The sequence below is a fragment of the Thamnophis sirtalis genome, unplaced genomic scaffold, assembly GCF_051295495.1.
Source record: "Thamnophis sirtalis isolate CommonGarterSnake01/CBP01778 unplaced genomic scaffold, rThaSir2_p1.2 scaffold_9, whole genome shotgun sequence".
Lineage (NCBI taxonomy): Eukaryota > Metazoa > Chordata > Lepidosauria > Squamata > Natricidae > Thamnophis > Thamnophis sirtalis.
The window spans coordinates 34678259-34696856 of NW_028261389.1; the positions used below are offsets into that span (position 1 = coordinate 34678259).

Genomic DNA, 18598 nt, shown 5'->3' on the forward strand with positions numbered 1-18598 from the left:
TTTTCCAGTTGGAGATGCTTGTAACTCAACACAGAGAGATCTGGACCTGGAACCATTTCTGGCCTTTATAAGTGTGAATAATGCATGAACTCATTACTCAATGGACATCAAATGGGAAGTCAGTGGATTGACTCGTGATGTATTCTCAGCAGCTCAATTGTATTTAGGACCCAAAGAGGCCAACTTTAAATTTTCTGTTATTTTGTGGAGAGAAAAATATTATGATGTGGGAGGAACTGGTGTCCTATAGGACTCTCACATACTTGGCCATATGATCTAATTTTAGAAAATAGGAGCTAGTACAAATGTTAGTTGCAACTAGATACAGTAGCTGGAAGAAAAACTACCAGTACTAACGATCCTATCTGCGTCAGTCACTGGGCCAAAGGTTTATTCTTCTAAGCTTCTGGGCTTGTGCTGCAGCCCATCTTCAGGGAACTTCTCTCTCTCAAGAATATGTGCACTGGGCTATTCTATGCATTTTATTTATATGATGCCTGGTAGTGTGCAGCTTTTAGTTGTTAATGAGAGTGTTGATGGCTGGTGGTAAATCTGATTGCATCCTGCAACATTATCCTGGAACATGTAGATTTACCTTCATTTGCAAAACTACTAAGGTTATAAACATTCTACTCAGATGACTTGTTGCTGAGTTCTAACAAATATTGTTTTACAGAAATAAAATTGGTCCTCTTGTACCAGTGATGGGATTCAAATTTTTTTACTACCGGTTCTGTGGGCGTGGCATGGCTTGGTAGGCATGGCAGGGGAAGAATGCTGTAAAATTTCCATTCCCACCCCACTCTAGGAGAAAGTTGCTGCAAAATCCCTCCCGATCAAACTGGGACTCAGGAGGCAGAGAATAGATGGGGGTGGGACCAGTCAGAGGTAGTATTTACTAGTTCTCCAAACTACTCAAAATTTCCACTACTGGTTCTCAAGAACTGGTCAGAACCTGCTGAATACCACCTCTGTCTTGTACCAAAGTCTGACAGAACACATTCTAAAATGCTGTACAATAGGTATCAAAGGGAGTTGTTTGGAGGAACTTTCCTTCCTACTGCATATTAATAATGCCTTAAAAAACAACACTAAAACATCTTAAAGATGCTAGTTGAAAAATTCAAGCACTTAATTAAGTAAGGCATGCCACATAAACACTTGATTATAAGCAAACTCTGAGAAATAAAACAGCATGTGTATTGTTAAATGCAGTGAAGGGGAAAGTTCAATCTGGAATCAAAGACCTCTTTTTGACATAGCAAAAATAACTCCAGCTTTTATACAAAGTCTCAAACTGATGGCTCTTAAATAGATTGTGCAAGTTTAGAACTAGCTCTGACAGTCTATTTTATGCTGTTTAGGATAAGTAACATATGCAACTGTACCACATAGGGGTTCAACTAGTTACCTCTTTTGCTTAGTATTGTCTATTATACAAGAATTGTTCCAAGTCTTATTTCTTTGCATCCTAGCTGTGTAGGATGGAAGACCGCGTGAATGGGAAAACTGGCATATATAGAAAAGTAAGTATATTTGTGGAAACATGAACACATACAAATACACATGCATACATATAGTGACTCAGAGAAACAAATAATAAGCATACTGTTAGCTCCATTTATGCAGGAAATGAAGGTGCATGATAACCATGAAACATATTTTTCATTACTTACCTAAATTTGTCAGAAAAAGAGCAACCTTTTCATGCAACTGCAAAAAATGAAAACATGGCATATAATTTTAATGCACTATATAAATCACATTTGATTAACATTATGTGCTTACCACCTTCACTCCTTATTTCTCTATTCTAGCAGTGATAATGATAGCTTTAGAGGCAAAATCTTACTGACCTTTCTTTTAAAAATGCCTATGGAGTTAGAGCATTTTGAATATCCACTGAGTTTGGATATTCAATATTGGTTTGAATTGTAAAAATCTATATTTTGAATCAACTAAGACAGTGCTTTGAGAAAGAATATTTGAGATGAATTATTTATGTTTTATATTTATTATAAATGCAAATAAGCACTTTCTTTTAAAGTTAAAACTCTGATCATTGGAGGAAAAGCTGGAATAGAAAAGAAGGGCAATTTATTCCTGTTCTAATATTTGTATGGCCTTGGTGTGAGAAGAAACTGCTTTCCTCCAAAAATAAATAAATGCATTAATTTTTTTCAATTTCTTCTGATTACCAGACAGATTATAAAAAGGCCCATTTTTCCATATTGGTTTCTCCAAGTAATTTAGCATTTATCTAATATTTATTGTATAAAGAAAGTCTATGCAGTCATTAGGAGTTGACACCAATTTGATGGCATATAATCAATAATGTATTTATTAGATTCACATAGGATTTGTACTGCTAGTATCTAATTTTTTACATACTTAAAAAAGAGATGGCATTAACTGACTTTTCAACAATGGGACTGCTTTTTTAATCTATTTTACTATAAACTGTGCTTAAAAAATCAAGGTGAAGAACACTATTTTTCCAAATTGTATTTCCAAACCAAGGTAAATGGAATGGTGGGCTCTGGTTTTATATTTTAAACAATTTTCAATCATTACTCTATCTTAGTTGAATATTTAATGTCTCAATTTTTTAAATAAAATAAGCAGGCAAAAAAATAGTTTGTTCGCATTGTAAAAATGTTGAAGTGTTATTCCATCCATCCATCACCTACCTACCTATCTATCTTATTTGCATTTATAATAAATACAAAACGATCAAGTCTCAAATATACCGTTCTCAAAGTACTGTCTCGGTTGATTTGAAACATAGATTTGTACAAATGCAAACCAATATTGAATAGGGAAACAAGTGGGATTCAAAATGCTCTAACTAGCTCTGTAGGCATTTTAAAAAGAAAGTCAGTAAGATTTTGCTGAATGCTGCATCTATATCTATCCATCTATCCATCCATGTAATACTCTGCTCTACCCCCAGGAGCTTCCCAAGATTTGGATCATACATATGTCATTTTTGTTGAGATATTCCTCTTGGATTTCTCAAATGTTTACTGAGCCTTTAACACATTTGAGATATTCAATCTGCAATTGAATTTTGCTATTGTTTATTTTTAAATGTCCACAGTGGATCTCTGTTATGCCAGAAATATGTATGAAAAGCAGTATTGATATAATCAGTGTGATCCTGTAGTATTGCGTGCATTTATAAAACATTTTATGATTCATTTAAAATAACTCTATATCAATAAACTTTTTAAATATAAACAAACTTTGGCTAAACCACCATATACTACAAGTTGTGCAATAGTTCTGATGAGACTATTTCTTATTACAGAAATCTGAGTACAACTAAGAAACAACCTAAACACAGATTGAAATTAATCAAGGTGTGAAAAAATTTCCTTACAACATTCAGCAACATGATGATGCAAAAGTTGATGCATACTGCAGTCCCAGTTGTTGCAACCTGAGAGTTATTCTTGATTAAAGCCCATTTAAAGGCAGCAAAAGTGCTGACAGTCACAACACGATAAATAACAATGCCAAAAACAGCGGCGATCACTACACAGATCTAGAGAAACAAGTGATAAAAAGAACATACAGTATATCTTAGAACCAGTACAGTAGCTCTCAACAACTGAATAAGAAGTCCAGTAAGTAATCTATAAATGTACTCTGTTTTTCTTAAATGGGACATTTGTGGGTCCGATTTTCTTCCGCATTTCAATGTGATCTCTTCCTATTATTAGTGTCATGGCAAGAAATAATGTTCAAGCACTCAAGTGTCAGATTAACAGGGTCAATTTAATTTTCTGAAGATAAAATTTCATGCTTGTAGGATTTTGTATTCTGTGAGTTTTCATTTCCCAGTGAAATTACTTAACCTTGCCTCATATCCAAGGGGCTGGCAATTTTTTCTGAAGGATTCAGTCAGGGTGAGATTCAGAGAAGCAATTAAACTAATAGTTTGTTAATTGCTGCTCTGATTAAAAGAGATAAAGAAATTTGCTTAATTGCTCTATTGAAGAGAGATTTTATTACAAGAACAGAGCCTATTATGATGAACCTTTTCTTTCAGAAAAGTCAATTAACACTGATCTGCAATAGTAAAAAAACACAAACCCTAAAACCAAGTCTTAGATGAGAACTGAGAGAAGGAAGTAATGACCATTACAATAAATATGGATATGCAAATCTTGGAGTAGTCTCAGTATAGAATAATTATGGAATTCTTTGGGACCTATAGATATTGAAGCACTTATTTGATAGAAGCTATTGAAAATAAAGGAGATAATGAATAAAAGCAAGGAGATAAGAAGCAGCAAGCAAAAGTCAAATGAAAACAGGCTAATAACTGCTTTGATAATCTCTCGACTTTTGAAAAGCACTTAGTTACAACATAGTAACATTCAATTCCCTCTACTGTAAAATAAATGCTGGCTCCATTTATTTTAATATTAAATGACCCCTATAAAATGAAGTTCATCTGTTTGAAACAGATATTTTCAATATTTGAAGAACACATTTCAACAAATAATGTTTTAAATTAATTAAACATTTCATTAACTTTGAATCAAATGCTAAAGGATCAGTTTCAGGCTATCAATTATTTTTATTACATAGTTAAAGTTAAGCTGATATAAATAACAGTCAAAATAAAAAACCTATAAAATAATAGTTTATTGTTTTGAAAGCTAAAGTTATTTAGGCGTAAGTTTTCTTCCACTTCACATAAGCACATTCAAGAGCGAGGAGACCTCTATATCACAACCACTACAATCACTTTACGCAAGCAGTGGGATCTGCAGGAAGCTATGATGACACTGTAGGAAGTCAGCACAACCCTCCCACCCGCCCCACAGAAAGGAGGCTTTCCTACAAACAAATCATGCATTTCTCTCCATTACCAGGAAAACACTCCAGGCAGTCCCTCCAATATTTAGGTTTTATGAATGAGATACTTTTGTATCTACTGAGAAAACTGGAGCATTCCATTCATTATCCATTTACAGAAAGCCAGACAGCTCCATTCATAAACAAAATGTCTTCAGCTACAGCTCCCACAGAAGGTTGAAGCTGATGGGATTAAAAGCAGAAAAGCAAAGACTCCTAAAATCTACATTCCCTACCTAGCTCCAAGGACAGGGCATAACCTCCTAGCCACAATGGGAGGCAGGCAACAATAATTAGAAAAAATTAGAATAGCACACTCAAGCACAGGCCAAAGTACATTGCACAAGAACAGGCATCTCAATCACAAAACCCCATAGAATTTATAAAAACCCACCTACTCTCAACCCCAACCCCATTTCACCCCAGGAACATGTTGCTGTCACTTGTTTCTAGCTACCAAATAAACAGAGACTTACTTTCCTGCAGTCTGCCTCCATTTTATTTTCAGCATCTTTCTCCCGGCTTGGAACCGGACCGGATTTTACTTCCAGCAACACCAAATGATATGCATGTCATAATGTCATGGCTTGAATACTGTTATTATTTGTATCAGATACCCTGATACAAAACCATAATCATTATGCCATTATCCATGTGTTTTCATTTATTTCAACCTATCCCATCCTGCCCCTCATCCCAGCCAACATTCATTCATATAAACGTTTAGAGTTAAGCTGATAGCCAATTTACAGAATACATATAATCCTACTCTAAGAAAAAGTAGATCTACATTTTACATTCAATATTAGCTTGAATTGAGGATTAGTCTTTAATTTTTTTAAAAAAATATAAATCTATAGTGTGTATACATGGAGGGAAACATCACACAATAACTTGAATTAATCTGCACTAATATTAGATAAGAGCAATTTCCTTTGCTAAATTTCCCTAAAAACATGCTAGAGTTTTATTTTCATTGTTTAAATTGATCACTCCTGGATTTCATTTTTATTAAATATGATAGCAAGTAAATGTTTTAGGAATAATATTACTGAATATTAAATTCCTTTATATTTTCAGAATATAAGAAAATTATGTGACACAAATGATTTTAAAACAGGAAAACAAAACTAAAAAAGTCAAGATGGCTTAATGCTACTTTAAAAATATATATATAGTTTTCAGGAAAAACAATGAATTAAAAATTTCAAACCATAAAAAATATTCCAGATGCAGAAACAATCATTCTGCTGCATTTATCTGCAAATGCTTGATAAGGCTCTGGTTTTCCGGATATAGGATTCATTCTCTCTTTCTTGGAGTACTTGGCTTCAAACTGGGGGCGTATTTCTTCCTAAAGAATACAAAAAAATTAAAAAGAATTAGATATAATTGTGTAGAAGCTTTTAATTTTATGAAGCTTTTGCTAATACATTACATTCAGCCAACCCAGTAGGACAAGATGTTAAAAATATTTAAAAGAATTGCTAAGAAACTAATAAAATACTATTGCAATCCTTCAGAAAGAAATAGATATATCTTTACAAAGCTAAAGGATTATTTAGTTTTTGACAATACAGTACAGGAAAATTCTTCAAAGTTCAGGAAAATTACTGTTTCTTCCATCTTGTTGCCTTTTACAATAAAAACATAGTAATAGAAAGTTAATTATGATATTTTAACTAAGTGTCTTGCAGCAATGCCAAAGAATTAATGAGGATGGGGCAGCATCAGAGAATCAAAAATAAAAAAGGACCCTTTATGAGCTATCCTCAGCTGCCTGGCCTGCTTGATCTCATAAGATAAACATCATGGCCCTACTGCTACTTTTTGCCATTAGTTCATTAATTGCACTCACTTCTTTCAATGGCAGGTCTATTTTACTCAAAAGTTGATTCTGAAGTGATGCTTTGCTTGATTCTGTAATAACAGTGACCTTAGATGGCCTAAGATAACACTGATGTTTGGTGTTTGCCTCTGGGCAAATTAACATATTGGCGATTACTGCTACAAGCAGAGTGCTGACCTGGTTCTTATGTGGGGACTGAAGAGTTCAGTATTTCTTTTATACATGCTTATTATACCAAAAGAATTCCAAATGAACACACAATTTAATTTTACACATCCCTTCATTTATCTAAAAACTAAACAACTGACACATTGTGTAATTAGGTCTTTATTTTCTTTGAAAAAAAAAGTATGATTTGCTGCCAGTTTTCTCCAAATTAGAACTATAGTTGATGACTAATCCGTTATATGAGTTTCTTCTCTGCAAGAAATAGATATAAGATTCCTTAACATTGCTTGGCGTTGTTTTTTTTACAGTCGCCCATCATTTTCTGTTCAGTTTCACATTGGTCAGACTGTTGACTGATTTGCATCTTCTGCAAGACAGTGACTCAGCTAAAATGACATAGACTACAATAGCTAAAACAGATACATCATGAAACAAATTAAGCTCTATGTAGCAGGCAATCTTCTTCAGTATTTTCTGTTTAATATTATAACCGAGTCTGTTAATAGTACAGGGCGGGGCATAACCTTTTCCTAGGGGGTCACAGCAAGATCGACAGCAGTTTACAACTTCCGCGACACCTCATTTTAAAGCCCATAAAAAACTGAATTGAATGAGCTATTAAATGTTAAATTTGTTTCGGTTGAAACTTTGAGAATGAATTTGGAAACTGTGTTGAAAAATCTGGAAAATCGAACGGAACTGTTTGAAGATTTGTTGTGTTCTTATCCACCTCGTTTGAATGCTGTTCGAAGGGCTAATGGTGGTCATACTGACTATTAAATCGTGTCAATAAACTCAGTTTTTGATGGGCTTTCGAATGGTGTATGAATTATTTGTGTTGTTATTACAAGTGTTGCTGTGACCCCCTAGGAAAAGGTTATGCCCCGCCCTGTACATTAATATTAGTTTAAATTGTGACATATTATCCATACAAACCTCCTCTTCCTCCCAGTCAATTAAGTCCCAGTCATAAGCAATTACTGCTCGTCTTCTTTTCCAAAATTCCAAAAAAACAGTGGCTACAGCAGAAAAATAGAAGGAAAAATATGTCTGGTCATATTATTGAATGAAAATTTGCAAGAGAGCTCTGCAACCAGAAAGTGTGTGTGTGTGTGTGTGTGTGTGTGTGTGTGTGTGTGTAAACAATTCCTCTGATAAATGTGGTTACTATGTTAAGAAAATGGCAAGTCTCTGGTGTAGTGTATAATGGAAAAATCACAGAAAAGGGATACCTAGAAGGCTGAATCAACCTTGAGCTGGTGAGAATCAAACTGCTGGCAGTCAGCAGATTTTAGGTGGATAATGATGGTTGATAATGCATTCTGTTCATTGTTGCCAATCTGCTTTAGGATACAATCAGAAAGTATCATTTCTTTCCGATTTCTAGTTTAATTATCTGGGATAATTCAACTATGTCCCTTGTTAACAGAAGAAACCTACAGTTATCTTGTTGTGCTATACAGACTTCAAGGGAACAAATGGTGAACTGAAGACAGCTCCATGAAAAGCTAATGATGGTAGTGAAATTAATACCAGTGAGTAGAACAGTTCTTCATAGATCTGTGTGGTCAGCGCTGTTCCTCCTGATCATCATAAAAGCCTAAAGACCTGGCTCTGCCAGTTGGCTTGGAACTCCAATGGGGAAATGTAACAGTGGAAGTGGTTGATCAATTAACAATAGATACCACCCCCCCCATCCTGCTCCCCTCCTACCCCCAATCTTTTAACTGGGCCATGAAGTTCTGGATTTTATACAAGCTTATTTATGTTTTTAACCATAGAGTGGTTTTTTAATGATTGTAAGTAGCCCAGAGTTACTTTGAAATAAGATGGGTGACCTATAAACAAATAGATAAAATGAATGAATAATTCTGCTCTGCACAAGAAGAGAACTTGAGATCACCTAAAAGTGCTTCAGACACTTTCTTTTCTGAGGAGACTGCAAGACAGTGGCCTCTGGTAGGTTTAGAGCCCTGTGAGATCAGCAAAAGCCATCTTGTTTAAACTGTGGTCAGTGCCTTTGAAAGTTTACTGGACTTGCATACTTCCTTTTCTAATCACTTTTGGAAATTGCTTGTTAGGGATGATTTGATATATGAGTTTGAGGAAACCAGGTGAATTTCCTTCAATCCAAATAACAAATGAAGTTTTAAATACAAATTTAAGGACTTATTTTTTTTTATGGAATAAACAGCAAAAGAGTGATTAGATATTTGATTTTTAGAAAGCAACAGACAAACTAAGGGTACGGAAAAATTTGAAATAAGATTTTAGAATTAATTATAAAGAAGCCTTGCTGTGGGAAACACTTTTGTTTTAATTTCTTTTAAAAAATAAGATAAATTTCTTGTTCTCGTATACTGTTCCTATTTAGTTTGCAAAGATGAGGGCAAATAAAAATAGAAGCATTCACTTTTAAAGGACAGAACAGAGGAGTAGAAGTACCTCAAGAATTTCATATCATTGAACTAAGTCTGCTGAAGTTAAGCACATCCTCCATGTAGTTATTTTAAACACAATTACATTAGTATTATTCCCTTATCATCACTTACCCCATACTGCCATGAAAACAGCAAAAAAAACAGTTGCTCCATTGTCAAAAAGATGTGATACCTGGAGAAAAATAATTTTAACTTAAATTCATTTAATTTTTCTTAATTCACATTGGTTTGTGATTTCTAAACTAGACATAGCCTAAATCAATTTTTATTTCTACCCCTCCCTTGGGCTCATCCTGGTCATTGCCTACATTTTCTATGTACCAGTAAGTGAACTTCTACAAAGAATGGTAAATAAATACCTTACTGAAGTTTAAAACTAAATGTTATTTATTTTATTGGAAGGAATTGTTAGGTAATTTTTCATAGTTCTAAAATGTTTTCACTAGATTCTACTTGTGAGGTTCTCATGGGAACAGAAGAGGATCTTTGCTAATGAGATTAAATCAAGGACTAAAGGTGAAACTCGAAAAATTAGAATATCATGAATACTGAAATAAATGAACTTTTGCACGACATTCTAATTTTTGGAATTTCACCTGTATTTTGTTGGACAATGCAGGTAAAAAATGGGCTTCACAGGATCGTGGGGCAAATGCAAAGTGTTGCATTTAAACACTCACAAACTGTGAAATATATTTTCCAAATAATTTCTTAAGCGCAGCACAACTCCTAGTCTCTGTTCAACAATTGTCTTCAAAACCTCACTGAAAGGTTTTAACAGTTTATGAAAGATCATAAACAGACTCCCTGTCCCCATCAAGAGGCTCATGACTTTCAATAATAAAGCCAATATAAAACAGTAATAATTTTGTGTAACCTTTAATGACCTACAGACATTAAAAACTTGCTGTTCTGTCCTTATTCCTCACTCATTATATTTATCTATCAGCAAATCCTTTAAAAAAAACTAAGTATGCTTAATATTTTAATACCTTAAGAAGCAAGCTCTTTGAAGTTGTTGCATTCGAATCTACAGACTTAAATATCTAGCATTTTTAAATGCAATGTCTTTATTTAGAATACACACACACTCACACACATAGATAAAACTATTGGTAGAAAAAGAAAAGTAGCATTTATTTGTACCTTGGCATAAATGCAGCTATCTGACAACCTCATGAAAGGACAATATTTATCACATATAGGGCACATAATAATCTCTGTAGCCTGGCAGATTTCTTTACTGCAAAAGAGAAGAGATAATTATTACTAACCCAAGTTCTAACTATTGTCTAACTATCTATCTGTTTTACTTTTTAAAAAAACCCTCCCTTTATTTAGACACTATTGGAGTTGTAAAGAAAATGTGCTTTTTCTGTAAAAACTGCATCAATAAAATGTTTTCTTTTTGGCTTAAAATTAATTTAAAGACACATCACCAAGAGTTCAGAACATTAAATTCAACATGTGTACAATTTTTCTCCGCATTTATGTACCAATTCTAATCTGTGCACTACACATCACTTGATACTGTTCCCTCATTGACTAGTTTCCATAAATATCTATTTATTTTGTAAAACTCTGTGATGCTTCCTTATGCCGCAGAGAGGAATAAGGGGAGAAACATTTTCTGGGTATGTGTGCTTGCTGTATCTCCAAATTTCCTGCCTTCTTTACTGTGACAAGAAGCACTAGTGTTAAATTTTGCTTCTCAATAGTTATTTTGTGTGTTTCATTGAAATTATTGTAATAAATTCTTCTGGGATGGTTAACTGTTTCGTTATTGAGAATTTTTAGACTACATTAGCCTATATCTATGATGGCGAACCTATGGCACGCGGAGCCATTTGTCAGGGCACACAAGGTGTTGCCCTGTCAGCTAGCCAGTGCGCATGCATCCGCTGGCCAGCTGACTTCGGCCTTCAATTGAGGCAATTTTTCGCCCCCTGGAGACTTCCCTGAAGCCTCCAGAGTGTGAAAAACAGGGCCTGTGGGCAAATCAGAAGTTCAGGAACAGACTTCCAGGTTGCTCGAAGGGCTGGTTTTAGCCCTCTGGAGTGTTCAGGAGCCTTCAGGAGGCTTCCCTGAAGGCTCTAGGGGACGAAAAATGGCCCTACAGACAAACTGGAAGTCACTTCTGGGTTGCTGGTATGGTTGAAGGCTCCAGAGGGCTAAAACCGGCCCTATGAGCAAACTGGAAGTCCGTTCCCGAAGTTCCGGTTTGCCCATAGGGCTGGGTTTTCACACTCCGGAGGCATCAGGGGAGCTCCTGAAGGGCCTCTGGGGGCACGGGGAAGGGCGAAAAAGTATACCAAAAATGGGGGGGAGTGCTGGTCGTGTACGCATGCGTGCTCTGGTTGTGTGCATAGTATTATGGGTGTAGCACAGCCACGCATGACCTCCCTGGGCCCCCCTGCTTTTGGCACGCGAGCCAAAAAAGGTTCTCCATCACTGGCCTATATAATAACCTTTAGTGTTTCATCCCAGTACAAGTGGCACTTTGGAAGGTCAAAGCTTGTAACAAATATAAGCATCTTTACAAGTCAGAGTAGGACAAAACCCTTATTTTACAACAACAACAACCAAAACCCTGCATACAGAATAAATAACTCAAGACAATGAAACAAATGAATTAATCTATACTCTGTAATACCTTTTGATTGCTGACTGACAAGGAATTACCCATTTGCAGAATATTTGTAGAATATTCTGGAAAATATTTTCCCCATTTTGATTGATAATGATTTTGGCTGATAAAGAAACAACCTAAATCAATTAAAGCAGCTGAAAAAATGAGAGTATGGGAAGATATAAGTAGGATAAAGGAACAAGGGCAGAGAGTAAGATATGAGAAGAGAAGGAGAGAAAAAAAATCTGACTAATTTTCTTAATCATATTAAGTTATTTTAATTTGGAACAGAAATAGCTGCCTGTTTTTTTTTTTAAATAGAACATACGGAATCTATGATCAAACTCATGAACTTAAATCAATAAATCAGTATCCAATCTGGGTCAGTCACTGGGACCAGAGGTTTTGTCTTCCAAGCTTTCAGATTTGTGCTGGAGCCCATCTTCAGGAAACTTCTCTGTCGTTTGATCTAGAGAAAGAAGTTTCCTGAAGATGAGCTCCAGCACGAGTCCAAAAGCTCGAAAGACAAAACCTCTGGTTCCAGTGACTGACCCAGATTGGATCCGGTAACATTTTCCTGGGACATGCATATCCACCTTTATTCACAATAAATCAGTGTTTGAGTGATTCAGTAATTACTGTATAGTATTGAATTGGATTATGACCCGTTAAACAAATAATAGGATTTTTCTGATATAAAGATAACAAGGTTTGTCCGCAAATGCAAAATACTATATGGCTGCCTGTTGTGGCCCAGCAGGATCCGTTTGAGCTGCTGATGGACTCGGATAGCGAGGAACCCTATGAGTTTGCTATGGAAGATGTGGAGGACCCTGGGCAGGGTTCAGACTCAGAGCAGGGACCAGAGAGGCTGGTTGGCCACCAGGAGGCATCTGAGGCATGGAGCAGTGGGGAAGATCAAAGGCAGTTTGTCCCTGACGCAAGGTTAAGGGCGGAGAAACGGAAGCAGCAGCTCCGGAGGCAGACTCATAAGAGATAATCAAGCCCAGGTGGTTGTGGCTTGGCCCCTCCAAAGAGAGTATATAAGTGAGAAATTGTGAGGGATCCTTTTGCAGGACACAACCGTTCATAACAGTCTTGAGGAACTCTTGTCTGGTCTGTTTTGTATTTCTGTTCTGTTTGGTTTGGGTTGCTGCCAACCCTACTTGCATGAGAGTGTTGTCTGGGCTTTCAGCCAATGGAGTTGTAATTCCTGTGATTAAACAGTGGCAAATAGCCAAGCCTGTGTCTGCGTTACTCACAGGCCGGGTGGGGGGGCGGTCAGAACAGTTGCTCATTGAAAGTAATTTAGGATTCATTTGTATAGCAAGAAAAAAAAAGGAAATTTCCATATTGCAGGAGCATAACAGCAATATATAATAGGTTAGAAAGGGGAAGTGAGGTAAATACAGGTTATAAAAAGAAATCATATAAAGAGAAAAATAAATGTATCTCAGAATGTCAAGACCTTTAGCAATGCTACCACCTTCCAGGCTACTCATAAGCATATTCTCTACCATCTTCTGTGCCAAAAGAAAAAAATAGACATAATTTAAAAAACCAAAAAGTTACAATCAATGTAACTATTTTAGAAATAAACATGTTGACTTCACCTGACTTGGCAGTAGTTCAGTGTGGCTACTCCATATAAAAAGACAAACAGTCCAATGAAGGCAGCTGGAAATAGCATTCCTGTATACCAGCCTAACCAGGCAAAATATAAACCAATTTTTTCACCAAAATACCGTCTGTTCAAAAATACAAAAATAAACAATTTTATTAACATTTTTAAAGTAGAATTTATTAGTGGTTCTTAATATAAAATGATCCAGAAATTTATGGACTTCACATATATGAATAAGATCACATGTCCACATCTTTTCACCCGCATTTTTTTTAAAAAATTTTTATTGATGCAGATGCATATATCAGTACAGATAAGCAATACTGAATATCATATTACCACTGATTTCCAAAACTGATTATCACTAGTCAGATTACTCCTTATACACAATTAGACCAATAGTCCTGCATCTTCATTCATTTAACCTTGTTAGAGATGTTTGCTATTAATTTTGACAGATTGAGTTTTGCCACTCTATGCTCAAAAGTATTAAAAACAAAGAACAATTTGTTTCAAGAGATAATTTCAATTTCCATGAAAGTTTTGGCAACACTGCTTCTCAGTTTTTCACCCAGGATCTTTAGAAATAATTTACATATCAAAATTGGTTATATAAGATAAGATTTCTATGGGCACAGAAGCCCCTTTCAATCTCAATATTGTTCCAGACTGATTTTATAGTGTTATTGCATCTTACTACCGCCATTGTCAGAATTTGCCATTTTATGGCATGTGATTTTAGAAATTTACTGTATTTGGCAGTAAATTTATAGGCACACGTTTTCCTCCCTAAAAGAGGCTGAAAATTTGGGTGCGTCTTACACTCCAAATGTAGCTTTTTTGAAACTTTTTTCAGCTCTAATGAGGCGCTAACAAGTGAAGTGATCTTCTGAGCTTTGCCTGCTTTTCTCATTGCTGCTTCGTCCGACAATAAGCTGTGCTTTAGAATCATTTTTTATCCTGAACAGGGGAAAATAGCACGTGTGCACCAGGGTTGGGTTTCAATTTTTTTTACTACCTATTCTATGGGCGTGGCCTATTTTGTGGGCATGGCTTGGTGGTCTTGTGACTAAGTGGGCATGGCCAATTGTAAAATGTGGTGAAACTCACTTAACAACATTCTTGCTTAGCAACCAAAATTTTGGGCTCAATTGTGATCATAAATTCTCTTTCTTTCTTTCTTTCTTTCTTTCTTTCTTTCTTTCTTTCTTTCTTTCTTTCTTTCTTTCTCTCTTTCTTTCTCGTTCTATCTTTGTCTCTCTCTCTCTCTCTTTTTCTCTCTCTCCCTTCCTTCCTTTCTCTTTCTTTCTCTTACTCTTTCTCTGTCTCTCTCTGTCTCCCCCCGCCTCTCTCACGCACATCCCTTCCAGTTATATTCGTAGATATATTTAATGAACTAAAGGTTTAAAGGTTTAAGGTTTAAAGATTTATTGCACTTGTATGCCGCCCTATTTCCCCAAAAGGCTAGAGAAAGATCTCCACTCCATATAAATATACCTTCTGTATATTTAATTGAACATGCATCAGTTCCTGTGCTTCTGCTGTAAAACCACTTTAATCTGTTTGAAATTCTTCATTCTACTAATATAGTAGGTACAAAGGCTTTCAGGAATCATTTGTCATATTCCTCTCTTAGTGCCACAGTTTTCACAAGAACAACATTTGTCAGAGGAAACCTTCCTAAGTGGTTTACCAAATCACTTTGATAAATCAGAAAATTTGTAATGATATATTATACCATTTTGATATGATGTTAATATGCAGATATAACACTTGTTTCATTCCCAAAGAAAGCAGCAATAAGACATATTTTTCAGTTTAACAGTGAAAAAAATAACAGGGCAGGTTAGTCTCCTGGCACTCACAAGAGTTCTTGAGAATTTCAAATACATATTGTGAATCGCCACAAATAAAACCTCAAAATATATCTCAGTATTTTAGGTTACCTATATATTCTCAATACAAATGGATTTTTTTTAAAAAACTTACCGTATAAGATCCAAAGGTTGGTATTTATACCAAGCTCTCCATGAGGCCCAGCATTCATAAAGTAGATGCCTGTGGTTTTCTGCCCCATGACTTCTTATGGAATTTTTACTTTTGTAACTACCCTAAAATACAAGTAAATAAAGAAGAATTCATTAATAGATATTTATAAATATCTATGAATAATATTTTAGAGTATTAAATTCATAAATATAGATTTAACATTTTATCACTAAAATTATCTGTTATAATTGAAATTATTATTAGCTTGTGATCTATACCATCTCAGAAACTTAAGAATGAAGTTATACATCTGTATACAATTTTCTGAGAATAAACCTTACTGAACACAATGGAGCTCATGCTTGAGTTAGACCCCATATTTCAAAGACACATCCATAATTTTTGAAGTTTGCTTTGTAAGAATGAAGGTCTTTTTAGTTCCAGATCTTAACTCAATGTAAAAATAAGTGCAGTGTTCATAATGAAATACTGAAGTTGATATTTTGTAGTAAAGCTATGCATATTTATAAAGTTAACCAAAAAGAGAAAATACTAGTTATTACGTATGTGTAGAAACCGTTTTCCAAACTTCCGTTTCTCTTAAAATATGTAATTTTGCCCAATGATTACAGGTAAGTCTTTGTCTTACGACCACAACTGAACCCAACATTTATGTTGCTAAGTGAGACATTTGTTAAGTTAATTTTGCCCCATTTTATGACATTTCTTGCCACAGTTGTTAAGTTATTAACATAGTTGTTAAGTGCACTGAAATTTCCACAGATGGTCCTGAATTTATATCCTTTCAGTCCATCATTCATTGTTGATTTAAAAAGCTGTAGGTCACCTTTTATGAACATCATTTTCAGACACATTTCCTTAAATATGAATTTATACATCAAACCTTTAAATTACTCTTTGCCTTGTTTTGGTTATTATTAGTTGTGACTTCAAAGGCATATCTTTCTAAAAAAAAGACTCTGAAATTGTATTTTGTTTCATTTGCCAAATGAGATGACCTAAATGGTTTCTACCCTTAATATAGAGAAAATCAGAATTAGTGGCCCAACAATAATGATGGGAAGTAATTGGATTTTAAAAAATAAAAAGAAGGAATACCTCATGAAGGGGAAATGCAGCTTCATAGGAACCATTAGTAAGCAACCGATTGAGACCTAGAAATAGAAATATTTAACATATAACAGAAAAAGTTGGAATGAATATAATATATTGCATCTAGCATTAATCTAGAGTCATGTGTGCTTACATTGAATAAATCAATCAATCTGACTGTGTATTCAAAGAGTTGGCAGTAGGTGTAAGCATGAGAAGATACAACTTACAAAAGGTACACACATATTTTAGTATTTTTTCCTGAAATTATTATTGAATTAAAAGGTACAAAAAGGAATGATTTTGATAGCTAATAATTTTATCAAGAAATATATACTAGTATCAATAGTCCTCAACTTACAACCATAATTGAGCCCAAAATTTTGGTTAAGTAAGACATTTGTTAAGTGAGCTTTGCCTGATTTTATGACCTTTCTGGCCACTGTTGTTAAGTGAATCACTGCAATTGATAAATTAGTAACCCAGTTGTTAAATGAATCTGACTTCCCCATTGATTTTGCTTCTCAGAAGGTCGCAAAGTGGGATCACATGACCTTGGGACATAGCAATGGTCATAAATATGAACCAGTTGCCAAGCATCTGAATTTTGATCACATGATCATGGAGATGCTTTAAAGGTTGCAACTGTGAAAAACGGTCATGTCACTTTTTTCAGTGCTGTTATAACTTTGAAGATCAATAAATGAACTGTTGTAAGCTGAAGACTATCTATATTGCAGCTTCTTTTAACTCTATTCTGTGTAATAGGAAAGGTTGAAAGGGAGTAAGATTTGCAGAAATCCCATGCTTACCAATTTTATTTTTTCCTTCTTCATATTTCACTCTTTGTAAAATATGATGAACAATTCTACTTCTTATAGCATTGTTAAAAAATGTGTCCTTATTGTGAATGATAAAGCTGTTTTGAAAATACAAGCAAGAAAATGCAGTTATTGTTTCTGACAACTGAAAAGGTCTCACTAATATTTCTGAGGTACTAACACTAAAATATAAAAAATATAAATAAATGAATTTTCTAATAAAGGTTCAAATCATCTGCATTATTTTTAAAAATATTGTAAATTAAAGCTATTGCTTATTAGACTTGTAGGATATATAGTCACAAAGAGGTAAATCAACTTCAGTGATATGCCTTGTAAAATGAAAGGATCATAACACAATTTATATTGTGACGCAAACAATGAGTTCCCTTACCAATTCTATGCTAACCAAATTGGCCACTGAATCGTAAATCAATACCAAACTTGAATGAAAAAGTATGTGTTCCTTACCAGATATGACAAGTCAACATTAAGGCTGTGCTTAGAATACAAAGGCAAAAAGGTGTTCCAAAACACAGGAAAAGCTGCAGCTGCTTTAAGAAATTGTATCTTACACATACTGAAATACCTTTTTGCCTTCAAATCCAAAATGCTTGGGTTAGAAACATTTCAGAGTCGTTGAACCCTCACACCAGTTAGTATATAACCAAAGGTACCTGCAAGACATGGAAACAACTGAAATGCCTAGCATAAGACAAGTTAATTATGGGAGGCCAACTGAATAATGTAACTTGGGATTACAAAATGTCATTTTATTCACTTTTTGGACACATTCCTTTTTAAAAATATTGAATACTAGAAATACTATATTTTCATTTGTTATATGGTAGACTAAGATAGTGGTTGTTTAGATATCTGAAAGTGCTCTCAAAGTGACATAAAAAAGCAGTATAGATGTGCAGCACACGGTCATATAAAGAATAATTTTGAGTGCAGCCGGCAGTAAATCAGTCTATTAATTAATTTTGATTTATCTAGATTAGTTTACAAACCATGGATTTGGGTCAAATATACTGATTTCCTGTAAGAAAATTTAGGCAACACATTTTTATCTACTGCAAGACATTCAAAGAT

General features: G+C 34.7%; 1 protein-coding gene across 1 annotated transcript in view; it reads right to left on the minus strand.

Annotated features, from left to right (window-relative positions):
• ANO4 (anoctamin 4) overlaps positions 1 to 18598 on the minus strand; it is a 95331-nt gene that overhangs the window by 23450 nt on the left and 53283 nt on the right. Inside the window, exons 9-18 of the mRNA XM_087723303.1 lie at positions 17495 to 17601; positions 16689 to 16744; positions 15570 to 15691; positions 13570 to 13704; positions 10474 to 10570; positions 9439 to 9499; positions 7823 to 7905; positions 6083 to 6223; positions 3383 to 3547; positions 1677 to 1713 (exon numbers count right to left, since the gene is read on the minus strand). Of these exons, the coding sequence (XP_087579429.1) occupies positions 1677 to 1713; positions 3383 to 3547; positions 6083 to 6223; positions 7823 to 7905; positions 9439 to 9499; positions 10474 to 10570; positions 13570 to 13704; positions 15570 to 15691; positions 16689 to 16744; positions 17495 to 17601 (1004 nt within the window). The remainder of the gene's footprint in view (positions 1 to 1676; positions 1714 to 3382; positions 3548 to 6082; positions 6224 to 7822; positions 7906 to 9438; positions 9500 to 10473; positions 10571 to 13569; positions 13705 to 15569; positions 15692 to 16688; positions 16745 to 17494; positions 17602 to 18598) is intronic.